Source organism: Anomaloglossus baeobatrachus, chromosome 2 (assembly GCF_048569485.1).
Source record: "Anomaloglossus baeobatrachus isolate aAnoBae1 chromosome 2, aAnoBae1.hap1, whole genome shotgun sequence".
Taxonomy (NCBI): domain Eukaryota; kingdom Metazoa; phylum Chordata; class Amphibia; order Anura; family Aromobatidae; genus Anomaloglossus; species Anomaloglossus baeobatrachus.
The window spans coordinates 793,961,288-793,981,952 of NC_134354.1; the positions used below are offsets into that span (position 1 = coordinate 793,961,288).

General features: G+C 43.5%; 1 protein-coding gene across 2 annotated transcripts; it reads left to right on the forward strand.

Annotated features, from left to right (window-relative positions):
* Positions 1–1,238: 1,238 nt before the first annotated feature.
* Positions 1,239–20,547, forward strand: ART1 (ADP-ribosyltransferase 1). 2 transcript variants are annotated; one of them, XM_075337690.1, is made up of 5 exons: positions 1,239–1,301; positions 12,684–12,785; positions 16,465–17,215; positions 17,328–17,366; positions 20,152–20,547. In XM_075337690.1, exons 2-5 carry the CDS (start codon positions 12,705–12,707, stop codon positions 20,247–20,249), a joined length of 969 nt encoding a protein of 322 aa, XP_075193805.1. In that variant the 5' UTR covers positions 1,239–1,301; positions 12,684–12,704; the 3' UTR covers positions 20,250–20,547. The 2 variants fall into 2 exon arrangements, with proteins under 2 accessions (XP_075193805.1, XP_075193806.1); XM_075337691.1 differs by having other exon boundaries at positions 1,264–1,301; positions 12,695–12,785.
* The last annotated feature ends 118 nt before the right edge of the window (positions 20,548–20,665 follow it).

Below are 20,665 nucleotides of genomic sequence, written 5' to 3' on the forward strand. Positions count from 1 at the left end.
GCGTCGCTATCCCATGTCCCTTCAATCTACAGGTGTGATATAGGGGGGGGGATCGTATGCTTGTGTATACCCCTATACTCTGTGCACCCATGTATCAGGTTCTGTTCCCCCCCTATCTCAGCAGTGTGTGGTCCGGGGCTCGCCCCATTCTGTTCCCCCCTATCTCAGCAGTGTGTGTGGTCCGATCTGTTACCCCCCTATCTCTAGGGCTCGGCCCGATCTTTTACCCCCTATCTCAGCAGTGTGTGTGGTCTGGGGCTCGGCCCATTCCGTTACCCCCTATCTCAGTTATGTGTGTGTGGTCCGGGGCTCGGCCCATTCCATTACCCCCTATCTCAGTCATGTGTGTGGTCCGGGGCTCGGCCCGATCTGTTGCCCCCTACCTCAGCAGTGTGTGTGGCCCGATCTGTTGCCCCCTATCTCAGCAGTGTGTGTGGCCCGATCTGTTGCCCCCTACCTCAGCAGTGTGTGTGGCCCGATCTGTTGCCCCCTATCTCAGCAGTGTGTGTGGTCCGGGGCTCGGACCATTCCGTTACCCTATATCTCAGCAGTGTGTGTGGTCTGGGGCTCGGCCCAATCTGTTACCCCCTATATCAGCAGTGTGTGGTCCGATCTGTTGCCCCCTATCTCCAGGGCTCGGCTCGTTCTGTCCCCCTTATCTCAGTAGTGTGTGTGGTCCGGGGCCCATTCTGTCCCCCCCTATCTCAGCAGTGTGTGTGGTCCGTTCTGTTGCCCCCCTATGTGCAGGGCTCAGCCCGCTCTCTCCGTGTTGTGTGACTGGCCCCGGCTGTGTGTGACTGTGACGGGGTGTACAGCAGAGCAAGGAGAGACAACAGGCCGAGGATGATCCAACAGGTTTCTGTATTCCTGTTAGTAAACCTGTTGGATCATCCTCGGCCTGTTGTCTCTCCTTGCTCTGCTGTACACCCCGTCACAAAGTGGTCCGGGGCTCGGCCCAATCTGTTGCCCCCTATCTCAGCCGTGTGTGTGGTCTGGGGCTCGGCCCGTTCTGTTACCCCCTATATCAGCAGTGTGTGGTCCGATCTGTTGCCCCCTATCTCCAGGGCTCGGCCCGTTCTGTCCCCCTTATCTCAGCAGTGTGTGTGGTCCATTCTGTTGCCCCCCTATGTGCAGGGCTCGGCCCGCTCTCTCCGTGTTGTGTGACCAGCCCCGGCTGTGTGTGACATTTGGCCGCAGTTGTCCCTGTGTGTCTATAATAAGAACAGGCTGTCACGCTTCTTAAATATCCGTGCCAGGGCCGGCGTCACAGACAGCAGAGGGGCTATAGACTCGGACAGCAGGTAAACATACTGAGGAGAGGGGTGTTATGGGGGGACGGACGGGAGCACTCATGGCCCCATGGTCACTTGAGGGTCTGCAAGAGCATCATCTAAACCCTGTATATCATGGCTGGAGATTGCATGGACGTGGGCTGCTGAGAACATCGTCCACCCAGGTCCACGGATCCCACCTTCCGGTCTCCACCGCGCAGGGATCTGCACAAGCTTCACCGCGGCTGATGATGTCCCTGTCCACATTCTCCACCTCAAGCTAAAAATACTCATTTCATGATCGGTCAGAAGTTATCAGTTTATTAGTAATCTCACCTAGGAATGATCCCACCAGAGACGTGCAAAAATGACACAATTACACTTGTGGGTCCTGAGGACGGACGAGGGATACTTGTAGAGGATGTGTGAGCGTCACTTGTGGATTCTGAGGACGGACGAGAGATACTTGTTAGTTCTGAGGACGGATGAGGTACACTTGTGGGTTTTGAGGATGGATGAGGTACACTTGTGGGTTTTGAGGAAGGATGAGGTACACTTGTAGGTTCTGAGGATGGATGAGGTACACTTGTAGGTTCTGAGGACGGATGAGGTACACTTGTAGGTTCTGAGGATGGATGAGGTACACTTGTAGGTTCTGAGGACGGATGAGGTACATTTGTAGGTTCTGAGGACGGATGAGGTACACTTGTAGGTTCTGAGGATGGATGAGGTACACTTGTAAGTTCTGAGGATGGATGAGGTACACTTGTAGGTTCTGGGGATGGATGAGGTACACTTGTAGGTTCTGAGGATGGATGAGGTACACTTGTAGGTTCTGAGGATGGATGAGGTCCACTTGTAGGTTCTGAGGACGGATGAGGTACACTTGTGGGTTTTGAGGATGGATGAGGTACACTTGTAGGTTCTGGAGAAAGATGAGTTACACTTTTAGGTTCTGAGGTTTGATACATGAAACTTGTAAGTTCTAAAGGATGGATGTAGGATCTGAGCATGGAGGAGGGACACTTGTAGGGTCTGGAGGATGGAGGAGGGACACTTGTAGGGTCTGGAGGACAGATCAGTGACACTTGTAGGGTCTGGAGGACAGATCAGTGACACTTGTAGGGTCTGGAGGACAGATCAGTGACACTTGTAGATTCTGGAGGATGGATAAGTGATACCTGTAGGCTCTGGAGGATGGATAAGTGATACCTGTAGGCTCTGGAGGATGGATAAGTGATACCTGTAGGCTCTGGAGGATGGAGGAGTGACACTTGTAGATTCTGGAGGATGGATGAGTGACACTTGTAGATTCTGGAGGATGGATGAGTGATACTTGTAGATTCTGGAGGATGGATGAGTGATACTTGTACACATGTGGTTAAAATTGTTGGTTCCCCTCGTTTAATTGAAGTAAACCTTCACAATGGTCACAGAGATAACTTGAATCTGATAAAATTAATACTAAATAAAAAATCTATGAAAATGAACAGATGACGTCAGACATTGCTGCTTTTCTGCTTCCACTCATGAAACAGGCCTGGACAGAAATGATGGCGCCCCTGAAAATAATTTGACAAATGGGACAAATTAAATCAAGGTTCTGGGAGAATGCCCTATGCACAGGTGAGACAAAATAATGGAACTTTTTGGCAAGGCACATCAGCTCCATGTTCACGGACGGAAAAATGAAGCATATCAAGAAAAGAACACTGTCCCTACTGTGAAACATGGAGGAGGCTATGAGGCTCTGTTATAGTCTGGAGCTGCTTTGCTGCATCCGGCACAGGGGGTCTTGAATCTGTGCAGGGTACAATGAAAGAAGGAGGAGGAAGAGGAGGAGGGCAAGGGGGAGGAGGAGGAGGAAGAGGAGGAGGAGAAGGAAGAGGAGGAGGAAGAGGAGGAGGGGGAGGAGGAAGAAGAGGAGGAGGAGGAGAGAAGAGGAGGAGGAAGAGGAGGGGGAGGAGGAGGAGGAAGAGGAGGAGGGGGAGGAGGAAGAAGAGGAGGAGGAGGAGAGAAGAGGAGGAGGAGGAAGTGGAGGAGGAAGAGGAGGAGGAAGAGGAGGGGGAGGAAGAAGAGGAGGAAGAGGAAAAGGAGGAGGGCGCCATTATTTCTGTCCAGGCCGATTTCATGAGTGGAAGCAGAAACGCTGCAGTGTCTGACTTCATTGTTCATTTTCATAGATTTTTTATTTATTATTACTTTTATCAGATTCAAGTTATTTCTGTGACCATTCTTCGTTCACTAAACGAGGGGCGAGGGGAACCAACAAGTTTGACCACGTGTGCAGGTTTTCGAAGACAGATAAGTGACACTTGTTGGTTCTGGAGGATGGATGAGTGACACTTGTTGGTTCTGGAGGATGGATGAGTGATACTTGTAGATTCTGGAGGATGGATGAGTGATACTTGTAGATTCTGGAGGATGGATGAGTGACACTTGTTGGTTCTGGAGGATGGATGAGTGATACTTGTAGATTCTGGAGGATGGATGAGTGATACTTGTAGATTCTGGAGGATGGATGAGTGATACTTGTAGATTCTGGAGGATGGATGAGTGATACTTGTTGGTTCTGGAGGATGGATGAGTGATACTTGTAGGTTCTAGTAGGCGGAAAAATCGGAAGAGTCACACTTTTTAGTTCTACAGGTCAGATTAGTGACACTTATGGGTGATGAGGACAGATGAGTGATACCTGTGTTGGAGGACAGATGATTGACACTTGTAGGTTCTGAGGATCAATGAGTGACACTTGTAGGTTCTGGAGAATGGATGAGTGACACTTGTTGGTTCTGGAGCATAGATATGGAATACTTGTAGGTCCTGAAGATGAAGGACACTTGTTGCTTCTGAGGATGGATCAGTTGATACTTGTAGGATCTAGAGGAATGATGAGTAGCATTTGTAGAGTCTTAGGACTCTTGTAGGTTCTCGAAGATGGAATGGATGGGTGTTACTTGTTGGTTCTTGAGAAAGATTGAGTGATACTTGTAGGTTCTGGAGGATGACTGACTGACACTTGTAGGTTTTCCAGGACAGATGAGTGAAACTTGTAGGTTCTGGAGATTTACGAGTGACATTAGTGGGCTTTGGAGGACGATTGATTGACACTTGTTGATAAGTGACACATGTAGGTTCTGAGGACGGATGAGTGACACTTGTAGGTTCTGATGGACGGGTGAGTGACACTTGTAGGTTCTGAGGACGGATGAGTGACACTTGTAGGTTCTGAAGGACGGGTGAGTGACACTTGTAGGTTCTGAAGGACGGGTGAGTGACACTTGTAGGTTCTGAAGGACGGGTGAGTGACACTTGTAGGTTCTGAGGACGGATGAGTGACACTTGTAGGTTCTGATAGATGGGTGAGTGACACTTGTAGGTTCTGAAGGACGGGTGAGTGACACTTGTAGGTTCTGATGGACGGGTGAGTGACACTTGTAGGTTCTGATGGACGGGTGAGTGACACTTGTAGGTTCTGATGGACGGGTGAGTGACACTTGTAGGTTCTGATGGATGGGTGAGTGACACTTGTAGGTTCTGATGGATGGGTGAGTGACACTTGTAGGTTCTGATGGACGGGTGAGTGACACTGGTAGGTTCTGATGGACGGGTGAGTGACACTTGTAGGTTCTGATGGACGGGTGAGTGACACTTGTAGGTTCTGATGGATGGGTGAGTGACACTTGTAGGTTCTGATGGATGGGTGAGTGACACTGGTAGGTTCTGATGGATGGGTGAGTGACACTGGTAGGTTCTGATGGATGGGTGAGTGACACTTGTAGGTTCTGATGGATGGGTGAGTGACACTTGTAGGTTCTCATGGACGGGTGAGTGACACTGGTAGGTTCTGATGGACGGGTGAGTGACACATGTAGGTTCTGATGGACGAGTGAGTGACACTTGTAGGTTCTGATGGACGGGTGAGTGACACATGTAGGTTCTGATGGACGGGTGAGTGACACTTGTAGGTTCTGATGGACGGGTGAGTGACACATGTAGGTTCTGATGGACGGGTGAGTGACACTTGTAGGTTCTGATGGACGGGTGAGTGACACTTGTAGGTTCTGATGGACGGGTGAGTGACACTTGTAGGTTCTGATGGACGGGTGAGTGACACTTGTAGGTTCTGATGGATAGGTGAGTGACACTGGTAGGTTCTGATGGATGGGTGAGTGACACTTGTAGGTTCTGATGGACGGGTGAGTGACACTTGTAGGTTCTGATGGACGGGTGAGTGACACTTGTAGGTTCTGATGGACGGGTGAGTGACACTTGTAGGTTCTGATGGACGGGTGAGTGACACTTGTAGGTTCTGATGGATGGGTGAGTGACACTTGTAGGTTCTGATGGATGGGTGAGTGACACTTGTAGGTTCTGATGGACGGGTGAGTGACACTGGTAGGTTCTGATGGACGGGTGAGTGACACTTGTAGGTTCTGATGGACGGGTGAGTGACACTTGTAGGTTCTGATGGATGGGTGAGTGACACTTGTAGGTTCTGATGGATGGGTGAGTGACACTGGTAGGTTCTGATGGATGGGTGAGTGACACTGGTAGGTTCTGATGGATGGGTGAGTGACACTTGTAGGTTCTGATGGATGGGTGAGTGACACTTGTAGGTTCTCATGGACGGGTGAGTGACACTGGTAGGTTCTGATGGACGGGTGAGTGACACATGTAGGTTCTGATGGACGAGTGAGTGACACTTGTAGGTTCTGATGGACGGGTGAGTGACACATGTAGGTTCTGATGGACGGGTGAGTGACACTTGTAGGTTCTGATGGACGGGTGAGTGACACATGTAGGTTCTGATGGATGGGTGAGTGACACTTGTAGGTTCTGATGGACGGGTGAGTGACACTTGTAGGTTCTGATGGACGGGTGAGTGACACATGTAGGTTCTGATGGACGGGTGAGTGACACTTGTAGGTTCTGATGGACGGGTGAGTGACACTTGTAGGTTCTGATGGACGGGTGAGTGACACTTGTAGGTTCTGATGGACGGGTGAGTGACACTTGTAGGTTCTGATGGATAGGTGAGTGACACTGGTAGGTTCTGATGGATGGGTGAGTGACACTTGTAGGTTCTGATGGATGGATGGGTGAGTGACACTTGTAGGTTCTGATGGATGGGTGACACTTGTAGGTTCTGATGGACGGGTGAGTGACACTTGTAGGTTCTGATGGATGGGTGAGTGACACTGGTAGGTTCTGATGGCTGGGTGAGTGACACTTGTAGGTTCTGATGGATGGATGGGTGAGTGACACTTGTAGGTTCTGATGGATGGATGGGTGAGTGACACTTGTAGGTTCTGATGGATGGGTGAGTGACACTGGTAGGTTCCGATGGATGGGTGAGTGACACTTGTAGGTTCTGATGGATGGGTGAGTGACACTTGTAGGTTCTGATGGATGGGTGAGTGACACTGGTAGGTTCTGATGGACGGGTGAGTGACACTTGTAGGTTCTGATGGAAGGGTGAGTGACACTTGTAGGTTCTGATGGACGGGTGAGTGACACTTGTAGGTTCTGATGGATAGGTGAGTGACACTGGTAGGTTCTGATGGATGGGTGAGTGATACTTGTAGGTTCTGATGGATTGGTGACACTTGTAGGTTCTGATGGACGGGTGAGTGACACTGGTAGGTTCTGATGGATGGGTGAGTGACACTGGTAGGTTCTGATGGACGGGTGAGTGACACTTGTAGGTTCTGATGGACGGGTGAGTGACATTGATAGGTCCTGGAAGACGTCATCTATGTGATAAAGTTTACCTAGTCCATGTAGTCGGGTGGATATGGCAGTTTGCGGCCTCCTGCATTTTCTCCAGGGCTGGACAATCTACCAGTCAACCTCAAAGTTAGGCTGATGACCCCGTGATTGGGGCCCCCGGCCGCCCTCTTGTTTCTACACCTAGAGATGAGTGCTCTACCTCTTTGTAACTAGGTCCACGCTTCCAAGTCTATCAGTGTCCATAACTGACGGGATACATTTTGTACTGTATAAATAAGTAGTCTTGTTAGCCAAGGAGGTGTGGTCCTCAGGTGCCCACAGAATGGAGTTGAGGACCACGCCCACTTGTATGAAGACTAGATTTCTATATAGGGTAGAGGGGTCATATCTCGGGAATAGAGGGCGCAGGATGTAAAGGAAATCTGCTGGATTCAGGAGATCAGCGGCGTTTAACCAGGTGACAGATACATACAGTCATATGTAAAAGTTTGGGCACCCCTATTAATGTTAACCTTTTTTCTTTATGATTCAATAATTTTTTATTAGGTTTTCAAAGTTTATACATAAAACCGTTCTAACAAAAACAATAAAACAAAGTGCTGTATAGCATTACTTCATGCTATATCAAACAAATAATATACAGTAGACATATGCAAAAGGAGAAACAAACAAATAACATTGGTAAAAACTATGACATACAGTCGGATTAAGCATTTACAAAGTATGATATTGAAATAATGTCAGGAGATAGATGTAAACAAACAATTTTCTTATTAAACTAATTAAATAAGTATAGTGTATTACGTTTATACAAGAATTAGAACTAGATTAGATTTAAAATTTTATGTATTGTTGTTAATAAAGTCAGTCCATGGGTCCCATTTTTTATGAAATCTGTTCCAAGAGTTATTAATTAGGGCATGCTTCTCTTCATAGAACTTATGAAGGGATATTTTTTCTATTAGATCGTAAATATTTGGAATTTTATTGGATTTCCAGCGTGCCGCCAATTCGATTTTGGTAACTAGAAGGATATGAATTACGACGGCCCTGTATTTTATGTTTATTGTATCCGAATCTATCGATAAGAGAGCTAATTGTGGGGTTAGACTTATTTTTGAGTGCATTATCAGATTTATTATTTTAGATACTTTCTGCCATAAGCTTCTGATTTTAGGACAGCTCCAAAAAAATATGAACAATGTCACCTTTTGTATCACAACCTCTCCAGCATGTTGGTTTTTGGCTTGGGAATATTTTAGCTACTTTGTCCGGAGTGAAATACCATCTGGTATAAATCTTATAATAAGCTTCATGTAATGTAGCGCAGATATTGGAAAGGTATGTGTTTTTAAGAGCTTTATCCCATTGGTCTTGGGTGAATTCTACTTTCAAGTCCTTTTCCCCACTGGATATGTGTATCATTTTTCTTGTGGGGAGTTCAGAATTGTAGGCATGATAGATGTTCTTATGACTCCATATTAGTTTGTTATTTGGGTTGTTTATCAATTTAAGTATGAATTTGTTTATTTTACATTTGGGTTCTACAAGTTTCCGGATGGTTTTCCTTATTTCTAGGAAGAAGTAAAGATCTTTATCTGGTATATTGTTTTGTAGTTTAAGTTGTAAGAATGAGGTGAAGTTTGTCCCATCGTATATATTTTTTATGTATTTTATCCCTGACTGGACCCATCTATCTACTGTCTCGGTATTGTTTGACAAATCTATATTTTTTATCTCTGTTTTTTTAAAGACTTCAAAAGTAATTTTGTCTTTGGAGATTCTTGAAATCTTTTCCCAGGAAGTAAATGCAGCATTAATAGTGCTGCTATCATAGGTATTTGATTTTCGTCCTCCAAAGCTTAGTAACTGTTCCAGTAAAGGAGAGCGGAAAGAATTATTTCCTGATAATATTAGTTCCAAGTTAACCCAAGTTGGAGTATTTTCATTTTTTAATAACCAATTGTTGGTTTGTTTTAATAAATTTGAGTAATAATATGCTTGTATATTAGGAAGGCCGTATCCTCCATTAATTTTATTTTTGAATAATGTATTTTTGGCCACCCTTACTTTACTATTATTCCAGACATATTTGTTGATCAATTTTTGCAATTTGACTAGGAATTCGTCTGGGATGATGATAGGTAGACATCCAATTGTATATAAAATTTTGGGTAGAATAAACATCTTAGCTACCAATATTCTACCAAGCTATGTCGTTTCGGTTTTGTTGTATGTTGCAAAGTCTTTTTCAATCTGAGATAAGAGTTTATTCATGTTGAGGATTAAGGTGCTTTTAATATCTTTTGTGAAAGTAATACCTAAGTATTCGATAGCGTCTGTAACCCATTCATAATTAACATTATTTCTAAGATTTTCTTGTGCTGTTGGGATGAGGTTAAGAGCTAGCATTTTTGACCTTTTCTCATTAATTTTAAAGTTTGAAACAATGGAGAATTCTTTCAAAATGTTGTTTATTTCATTGATGGAGTTTAATGGGTCGCTAAGAGTCATAATTACATCGTCCGCAAAAAGACTTATTTTAAAGTTTTCTTTCCCTATGGAAATACCTTTAATTTTTTCATTTGACCTGACACATTCTGCCAAAGGTTCCATAATCAGGGCAAAAAGTAGCGGTGATAAAGGACATCCCTGACGAGTTCCATTGGTTATCATAAACGTTTTTGAAGAGTGGTTGTCTGATTTAATTGTGACTGAGGGGCAGGAATATAGCGCCATGATGGCGTTAATGGATGTGTTGTCAAAGCCAAATGTTTTCAGGGTGTTTTCCAAGAATTCCCACCCCACTCTATCAAATGCTTTCTCAGCGTCAAGCGATAAAAGTAGGGTGGGTGTTCTAGATTTTTTAGCGTATTCAATAATATTTAGTAATCTTCTAGTACCGTCTGATGCTTGCCTATTTTTAACAAATCCTAGTTGGTCTTGATGGATCAATGATGGGAGAATTTCTTTTAATCTTTCGGCTAATATTTTTGAATAAATTTTTACATCTGTATTAATTAGAGAGATGGGTCTATAACTAGTCACTAATTCAGGGTCACTATTTGGTTTAGGGATGAGGGTTATATTTGCCTGGAGCATTTCTGCAGGGAAATCTCTGGTGGAAGCTGCGTGATTAAAAATTTTACAGAGGTGAGGTACAAGTAATTGGGAAAAAGTCTTGTAAAATTCATTGGAAAACCCATCTGGGCCTGGGGACTTGTTTATTTTTAGGTTTTTAATTGTTTGTAAAATTTCAGAATCAGTAAATGGACGATTTAAAATATTTAGCTGATGCTCATTTAGTTTAGGAAGATGGATTTTGTCCAAGAAGTTATTCATTTTGTTGAGGTCATCATTCTGGTCAGAAGGAGTGGAATTGAGGTTATATAGCTTTTTGAAATTAACCTTTTTTCTTTATAACAATTTGGGTTTTTGCTATTTCCGTTTCATATATCTAATAACTGATGGACTGAGTAATATTTCTGGATTGAAATGAGATTTATTGTACTAACAGAAAATGTGCAATCCGCATTTAAACAAATTTTGACTGGTACAAAAGTATGGGCACCTCAACATAAAAGTGACATTAATATTTTGTAGATCCTCCTTTTGCAGAAATCACAGCCTCTAGTCGCTTCCTGTAGCTGTTAATGAGTTCCTGGATCCTGGATGAAGGTAGATTTGACCATTCCTGTTTACAAAACAATTCCAGTTCAGTTAAGTTTGATGGTCGCCGAGCATGGACCGCACGCTTCACATCATCCCACAGATGTTCAATGATATTCAGGTCTGGGGACTGGGATGGCCATTCCAGAACAGTGTAATTGTTCCTCTGCATGAATGCCTGAGTAGATTTGGAGCGGTGTTTTGGATCATTGTCTTGCTGAAATATCCATCCCCTGCGTGACTTCAACTTCGTCACTGATTCTTGCACATTATTGTCAAGAATCTGCTGATACTGAGTTGAATCCATGCGACCTTCAACTTTAACAAGATTCCCGGTGCTGGCATTGGCCACACAGCCCCAAAGCATGATGGAACCTCCACCAAATGTTACTGTGGGTAGCAAGTGCTTTTCTTGGAATGCCGTGTTTTTTTGCCTCCATCCATAACGCCTTTTTGTATGACCAAACAACTCAATCTTTGTTTCATCAGTCCACAGGACCTTCTTCCAAAATATAACTGGCTTGTCCAAATGTGCTTTTGCATACCTCAGGCGACTCGGTTTGTGGCGTGCTTGCAAAAACGGCTTCTTTCCCATCACTCTCCCATACAGCTTCTCCTTGTGCAACGTGCGCTGTATTGTTGACCGATGCACAGTGACACCATCTGCAGCAAGATGATGCTGCAGGTCTTTGGAGGTCGTCTGTGGATTGTCCTTGACTGTTCTCACCATTCTTCTTCTCTGCCTTTCTGATATTTTTCTTGGCCTGCCACTTCTGGGCTTAACAAGAACTGTACCTGTGTTCTTCCATTTCCTTACTATGTTCCTCGCAGTGGAAACTGACAGGTTAAATCTCTGAGACAACTTTTTGTACCTTCCCCTGAACAACTATGCTGAATAATCTTTGCTTTCAGATCATTTGAGAGTTGTTTTGAGGAGCCCATGATGCCACTCTTCATAGGAGATTCAAATAGGAGAACTACTTGCAAGTGGCCACCTTAAATACCTTTTCTCATGATTGCATACACCTGCCTATGAAGCTCAAAGCTCAATGAGGTTACAAAACCAATTTACTGCTTTAGTAAGTCAGTAAAAAGTAGTTAGGAGGGTTCAAATCAAGAAATTGTTAAGGGTGCCCATACTTATGCACCGGTCAAATTGTGTTTAAATGCGGATTGCACATTTTCTGTTAGTACAATAAACCTCATTTCAATCCAGAAATATTACTCAGTCCATCAGTTATTAGATATATGAAACTGAAATAGCAAAAGCCCAAATTGTTATAAAGAAAAAAGGTAACATTAATAGGGGTGCCCAAACTTTTTCATATGACTGTATTTATGGTGAGTGACCGTCCTCTATAAATTACAGTAGAATGAGTTTGGCTGATCCCCCAAAATCCTGGTAAAACCCTCGAAAATCATTTCTATGGGAAATCCACTTTCCTTTCAGATAGGCTCTGCGGTGTGAGGCGGATCTGCCCCAAAATCCACAAGAAAGGGGTTTGGTTCAGTTTTTGGTGAGGTTTATAGTGGATCAGCTTCACAATCAACGAACAAGACACCGGGTCAGAAAAGTGCACGTGTGACGTGAGGAGCAGATCCTGAGGATCCGACCAAACCGAGCACTGGAAAAAAACTTCTATATCCTTCAAGAAAACAAAAAAATGCTCAAAAATCACCCAAAAAAGAACCGTTTATTGAAAAAGTTAGTTTTTGCCGACCTCATAAAGCCCTGTGTGAATAACGCCTGACTTTGTTTAGGTCACTTTTATCCACTAAAACCCACTGGTGCCTCCACACCCCATCATCAGGACACGACTGCCGCCCCCGAGAAGAGGAGGATCTCTGGGGACACGGTTTTCATAAAACACAGCGGAGACCTCCGGTCGGCTTTTCCTGTCTTTCTCTATGAATCCCTATTACCCCATCGTCACATCTGGGGGGAAATATTGTCATATAACGAGGTAACGTCCCCCACAAGATCTGCCCCCAACAGTCTCCATCTATCAGTCTCATTACAGGTGCAGAGACATGGGGAAGAGACCAGAGCAGCCGAAATACCCGACAGCAACCGCCCTCCTCACCGCGATAATACTGACCACAGTCACACAGGCAAGAAAACCGCACACCGAGGGCAGTATTATAGAAGTTATATTCCTGCACATAGGGGGCAGTTTTATAGTAGTTATATTCTTGTACATAGGGGCAGTATTATAGTAGTTATATTCCTGTACATAGGGGGCAGTATTATAGTAGTTATATTCCTGTACATAGGGGGCAGTATTATAGCAGTTATATTCTTGTACATGGGGCAGTATTATAGTAGTTATATTCTTGTATATAGGGGGCAGTATTATAGTAGTTATATTCTTGTACATAGGAGCAGTATTATAGTAGTCATATTCTTGTACGTAGGGGCAGTATTATAGTAGTTATATTCTTGTATATAGGAGCAGTATTATAGTAGTTATATTCTTGTACATAGGGGCAGTATTATAGTAGTTATATTCTTGTACATAGGGGGCAGTATTATAGTAGTTATATTCTTGTACATAGGGGCGGTATTATAGTAGTTATATTCTTGTACATAGGAGCAGTATTATAGTAGTTATATTCTTGTACATAGGGGGCAGTATTATAGTAGTTATATTCTTGTACATAGGGGCGGTATTATAGTAGTTATATTCTTGTACATGGGGCAGTATTATCGTAGTTATATTCTTGTACATAGGGGCAGTATTATAGTAGTTATATTCTTGTACATAGGGGCAGTATTATAGTAGTTATATTCTTGTATATAGGGGGCAGTATTATAGTAGTTATATTCCTGTACATAGGGGGCAGTATTATAGTAGTTATATTCTTGTATATAGGAGCAGTATTATAGTAGTTATATTCTTGTATATAGGAGCAGTATTATAGTAGTTATATTCTTGTACATAGGGGGCAGTATTATAGTAGTTATATTCTTGTATATAGGGGCAGTATTATAGTAGTTATATTCCTGTACATAGGGGGCAGTATTATAGCAGTTATATTCTTGTACATGGGGCAGTATTATAGTAGTTATATTCTTGTACATAGGGGGCAGTATTATAGTAGTTATATTCTTGTATATAGGAGCAGTATTATAGTAGTTATATTCTTGTATATAGGGGCAGTATTATAGTAGTTATATTCTTGTACATAGGGGGCAGTATTATAGTAGTTATATTCTTGTATATAGGGGGCAGTATTATAGTAGTTATATTCTTATACATAGAGGCAGTATTATAGTAGTTATATTCTTGTACATAGGGGCAGGATTATAGTAGTTATATTCTTGTATATAGGGGCAGTATTATAGTAGTTATATTCTTGTACATAGAGGCAGTATTATAGTAGTTATATTCTTATACATAGGGGCAGGATTATAGTAGTTATATTCTTGTATATAGGAGCAGTATTATAGTAGTTATATTCTTGTACATAGAGGCAGTATTATAGTAGTTATATTCTTGTACATAGGGGGCAGTATTATAGTAGTTATATTCTTGTACATAGGGGGCAGTATTATAGTAGTTATATTCCTGTACATAGGGGGCAGTATTATAGCAGTTATATTCTTGTACATGGGGCAGTATTATAGTAGTTGTATTCTTGTATATAGGGGGCAGTATTATAGTAGTTATATTCTTGTACATAGGAGCAGTATTATAGTAGTCATATTCTTGTACGTAGGGGCAGTATTATAGTAGTTATATTCTTGTATATAGGAGCAGTATTATAGTAGTTATATTCTTGTACATAGGGGCAGTATTATAGTAGTTATATTCTTGTACATAGGGGGCAGTATTATAGTAGTTATATTCTTGTACATAGGGGCGGTATTATAGTAGTTATATTCTTGTATATAGGGGGAAGTATTATAGTAGTTATATTCTTGTACATAGGAGCAGTATTATAGTAGTTATATTCTTGTACATAGGAGCAGTATTATAGTAGTTATATTCTTGTACATAGGGGGCAGTATTATAGTAGTTATATTCTTGTACATAGGGGCGGTATTATAGTAGTTATATTCTTGTACATGGGGCAGTATTATCGTAGTTATATTCTTGTACATAGGGGCAGTATTATAGTAGTTATATTCTTGTACATAGGGGCAGTATTATAGTAGTTATATTCTTGTATATAGGGGGCAGTATTATAGTAGTTATATTCCTGTACATAGGGGGCAGTATTATAGTAGTTATATTCTTGTATATAGGAGCAGTATTATAGTAGTTATATTCTTGTATATAGGAGCAGTATTATAGTAGTTATATTCTTGTACATAGGGGGCAGTATTATAGTAGTTATATTCTTGTATATAGGGGCAGTATTATAGTAGTTATATTCCTGTACATAGGGGGCAGTATTATAGCAGTTATATTCTTGTACATGGGGCAGTATTATAGTAGTTATATTCTTGTACATAGGGGGCAGTATTATAGTAGTTATATTCTTGTATATAGGAGCAGTATTATAGTAGTTATATTCTTGTATATAGGGGCAGTATTATAGTAGTTATATTCTTGTACATAGGGGGCAGTATTATAGTAGTTATATTCTTGTATATAGGGGGCAGTATTATAGTAGTTATATTCTTATACATAGGGGCAGGATTATAGTAGTTATATTCTTGTATATAGGGGCAGTATTATAGTAGTTATATTCTTGTACATAGAGGCAGTATTATAGTAGTTATATTCTTATACATAGGGGCAGGATTATAGTAGTTATATTCTTGTATATAGGAGCAGTATTATAGTAGTTATATTCTTGTACATAGAGGCAGTATTATAGTAGTTATATTCTTGTACATAGGGGGCAGTATTATAGTAGTTATATTCTTGTACATAGGGGGCAGTATTATAGTAGTTATATTCCTGTACATAGGGGGCAGTATTATAGCAGTTATATTCTTGTACATGGGGCAGTATTATAGTAGTTATATTCTTGTATATAGGGGGCAGTATTATAGTAGTTATATTCTTGTACATAGGAGCAGTATTATAGTAGTCATATTCTTGTACATAGGGGGCAGTATTATAGTAGTTATATTCTTGTACGTAGGGGCAGTATTATAGTAGTTATATTCTTGTATATAGGGGGCAGTATTATAGTAGTTATATTCTTGTATATAAGAGCAGTATTATAGTAGTTATATTCTTGTACATAGGGGCAGTATTATAGTAGTTATATTCTTGTACATAGGGGCAGTATTATAGTAGTTATATTCTTGTATATAGGGGGAAGTATTATAGTAGTTATATTCTTGTACATAGGAGCAGTATTATAGTAGTTATATTCTTGTACATAGGGGGAAGTATTATAGTAGTTATATTCTTGTACATAGGGGCAGTATTATAGTAGTTATATTCTTGTATATAGGGGGAAGTATTATAGTAGTTATATTCTTGTACATAGGAGCAGTATTATAGTAGTTATATTCTTGTACATAGGGGGCAGTATTATAGTAGTTATATTCTTGTATATAGGGGCAGTATTATAGTAGTTATATTCTTGTACATAGGGGGCAGTATTATAGTAGTTATATTCTTGTACATAGGAGCAGTATTATAGTAGTTATATTCTTGTACATAGGGGCAGTATTATAGTAGTTATATTCTTGTACATAGGGGCGGTATTATAGTATTTGTGTTCCTGTACATTGCAGGCAGTCCTGGTGCAGTATTATGGGTAATTAGTATACAGAGTATACAGTCCGGAGACGATTACTCTTGATAGTCTCCTTATACTTTCTTAGGTTGACACTCGCCGGGTCTTTAGTAGAAGCGTCTTCTCTACTAAGGAATCCATGCTTGATATGGCTCCCATGTCGTTTGATGACCAGTACCGAGGATGTAGTGACGCGATGGAGGAGGAGATCCCTCTTCTATTCCAAGCAGAGTACTCCGCCAATAAGGAGTTTGCCGATGCCTGGGACACCGCCACTTTTAAGTGGCAGCAGGAGAAGCTGGAGAAGCGATACTCAAGTTTGCCGAAGGGTTTTAAGGATGAGTACGCCATTTCTCTGTTCGCGTACACCATCAATGGTCCTCTGCACAAGGTCTTCAATGAGGCGGTGAGAGAAGCCGGTCAGTCCAAGGAGTATTACCTGAGGAACTTCAGGTTTAAGGTTCTCCACTATTATCTGACTAAAGCCCTGCAAGTCTTGGATGGTGTCGAGACCCCGGCTTGTCACAAGGTCTTCAGAGGAATAAGAGGGGTCAAGTTCACGTCCGAGTCTCGGAAACCCATCCGGTTTGGTCAATTCACGTCTTCCTCTAAGAACGACCAGAATGCCTTGCAGTTTGGAGAAGACACTTTCTTCACCATCCAGACCTGCTATGGTGTCAACATCAAGAACTTCTCCTTCTTCCCAGGGGAGGAAGAAGTCCTTATTCCTCCTTTTGAAAAGTTCAAGGTGACTAATTTTACCCGGGAAAGGGAGAGGAATGTGATAAGTCTGCAGTCCGTGGAGAAGTCCAGCGTCTACAACTGCGAGCTGGTGAAAAGTGAGTGGAGGTCCCACTAGAGTCTAGTGACTAGACGATACCGACCTATGACAACTTTTACTGGCCACGGTATAAGTCATCCATCCTAATGCTATGCTCCTCTTCTTCACAGACAGAAGATGTAAAGCTGCCTGGTGTCCTTTTAATGCAGGTAATTACCCCAAAACCTCACCCCACCCCCCCATCCCCTTCAATTCCACTAAATGTTGTAGCGCCTTTTTTTAATGATAGACACAAAGCGCAGACAGGTTCTTTATAAAGAAAGAGGAGGAAGACAAAGGGGCAGTCAGAAGAATGGGAGGAAAAGGAGGAGGAGGAGGAGGAGGAGGAAGGCCTAGAGCTGAAGTAATGGGAGGAGAAGGAAGGGCCAGAGCAGTAATAGTGGAAGGAGGAGGATGGTCCAGAGCAGTATTAGTAGAAGGAGGAGGATGGTCCAGAGCAGTATTAGTGGGAGGAGGAAGGCCCAGAGCTGGAGTAATGGGAGGAGGAGGAAGGTCCAGAGCAGTATTAGTGGAAGGAGGAGGATGGTCCAGAACAGTATTAGTGGAAGGAGGGGGATGGTCCAGAGCAGTATTAGTGGAAGGAGGAGGATGGTCCAGAGCAGTATTAGTGGAAGGAGGGGGATGGTCCAGACCAGTATTAGTGGAAGGAGGGGGATGCTCCAGAGCAGTATTAGTGGAAGGAGGAGGATGGTCCAGAGCAGTAGTAGTAGTGGAGGAGGAGGATGGTCCAGAGCAGTAGTAGTAGTGGAGGAGGAGGATGGTCCAGAGCAGTAGTATTAGTGGAGCAGGAGGATGGTCCAGAGCAGTAGTATTAGTGGAGCAGGAGGATGGTCCAGAGCAGTATTAGTGGAAGGAGGAGGATGGTCCAGAGCAGTATTAGTGGAAGGAGGAGGATGGTCCAGAGCAGTATTAGTGGAAGGAGGAGGATGGTCCAGAGCAGTAGTAGTAGTGGAGGAGGAGGATGGTCCAGAGCAGTAGTATTAGTGGAGGAGGAGGATGGTCCAGAGCAGTAGTATTAGTGGAGGAGGAGGATGGTCCAGAGCAGTATTAGTGAAAGGAGGAGGAGGATGGTCGAAAGCAGTATTAGTGAAAGAAGGAGGATGGTCCAAAGCAGTAGTAGTGGAAGGAGGAGGAGGAGGAGGAAGGCCCAAAGCTGTAGTAATGGGAGGAGGAGGATGGTCCAGAGCAGTAGTAGTGGGAGGAGGAAGGTCCATAGCATTAGTAGTGGAGGAGGAGGATGGTGCAGAGCAGTAATAGTAGTGGAGGAGGAGGAGGATGCAGAGCAGTAGTAGTAGTGGAGGAGGAGGATGGTCCAGAGCAGTAGTAGTAGTGGAGGAGGATGGTCCAGAGCAGTAGTAGTAGTAGTGGAGGAGGAGGATGGTCCAGAGAAGTAGTAGTGGAAGGAGGAGGATGATCCAGAGCAGTAGTAATGGGAGGAGGAAGGTCCAGAGCAGTATTAGTGGAAGGAGGAGGATGGTCCAGAGCAGTAGTAGTATGGGAGGAGGAGGATGGTCCAGATCAGTAGTAGTGGCAGGAGGAGGAGGGTGCAGAGCAGTAGTAGTGGCAGGAGGAGGAGGGTGCAGAGCAGCAGTAGTGGCAGGAGGAGGAGGGTGCAGAGCAGTAGTAGTGGCAGGAGGAGAAGGGTGCAGAGCAGTAGTAGTGGCAGGAGGAGAAGGGTGCAGAGCAGTAGTAGTGGCAGGAGGAGGAGGGTGCAGAGCAGTAGTAGTGGCAGGAGGAGGAGGGTGCAGAGCAGTAGTAGTGGCAGGAGGAGAAGGGTGCAGAGCAGTAGTAGTGGCAGGAGGAGGAGGGTGCAGAGCAGTAGTAGTGGCAGGAGGAGAAAGGTCCGGAACTAGTAGTACAGGGAGGAGGAGAAGGGTGCAGAGCAGTAGTAGTGGCAGGAGGAGAAAGGTCCGGAACTAGTAGTACAGGAAGGAGGAAGAGAAAGGCACCTGATCAGTAGTATAGAGAAGAGGAATGAGGAAGGCTCAGGTCAATCGTAGAGGGAAGAGGAAGAAGGTACCAGACCAGTAGTAGAGGGAAGAGGAAAGCCCCAGAGCAGTAGTGTAGGGAGGAGGAGAAGGAGGAAGGCACCAGATCAGTAGTAGAGGAAGGAGATCCGGAACTAGTAGTAGCAAAGGGAGGAGGAATGAGAAAGCCCCAGAGCAGTAGTAGTGTTAGGATGAAGATCCCAAAAGCAGTAGTAAATGGTAGAAGGAAGGCTTCAGAGCAGTAGTAGAGGAAAAAGGATGAAGGCACCAAAGCAGTAGTAGAGGGAGGAGGAATGAGAAAGCCCAAGAACAGTAATAGAAGGAGGAGAAAGGCCCAAAAGAAGTAGTAGAGATAGGAGGAAGGCCTCAGCGTAGTAGTAGAGGCAGGTGAAGTAGGAGGAGGGGAAGGCCCAGGAGGAGGGGAAGGCCCAGGGCAGTATTAGAAGTAGGAGAGGGAAGCCCCTAGGGTTATAGAAGGCTGAGTAGGAGGAGGAGGAAGAAATAATAGAATAAAGGAAGGGGAAAGGCCCCTGAGTAGTAGTGGAGGAAGGAGGAGGAGGATGGCTCATGGCAGTAGGAGAGGGAACTGGAGGAAGGCTCAGAGCAGTTGTTGAAGGAGGAGGAGAAGGAAGTCTAGGGTGAAAGAAGAGTGAGGAGGAACAAGAGATAGAGGAAGAGATGGGGAAGGCCCCAGTGCAGTAGTAGAGAAAGGAGAAAAAGAAGGAAGAAGATCCTAGAGCAGTACTAAAGGGAGGAGGAGGAGGAGGAGGAAGGCCCCAGAGCAGTATTATAGGGAGGGAGAATATGAGGCAAAGGAGGTGGAGAGCCCCAGAGCAGTAATAACGGGAGGATTTGGTGGGCCCAGCATACATGTCAGGAGTTGACGTTGGTCTACTGGATGTAGACCTTGTAGTAGCTGACCCTTTGTTTTATTCTAACCCCGCAGCCTCCAGCGATGGACTCACTCTCCAGCTCTGGGCAGTCATTCTGATCAGTCAGATGCTTCTTCTAACACAAATGCTGGGACAAGTCTTCTACCCGTGAGCGAAGACCCCGACACATCAGCTAATAATGGGATGAGATGTGGCTCCTACTGAAGACTTCTCCTCACCTTCGAGAACTCTTGGGGCAAATCTTCTGTGGTATCGGACATTCAGCCATAACGGGCAGATTATAAGGAGGGACAAGCAAATTGTTCTGTGTGATGGAGAGTGTTGTGTTGTGGGGTTTTTCACTTTTCGTTTTTTGTATTGTGGTATTTGTTGACATCTTTTGCACCAAATTCTTCATTAGGGCAAATGCGGTTCATGAGTTTTGTGCAAAATAAAAAAAATACTCTTTATTTTTGACTTTTACTGTTTTGCATGCTATTAGCTCAAAAAAGTCGCACATACCGATAAAATCCCGAAATACCGAAAAAAAAAGTTGTAATTGATGAACCACCTGAAAATATCTGGAAA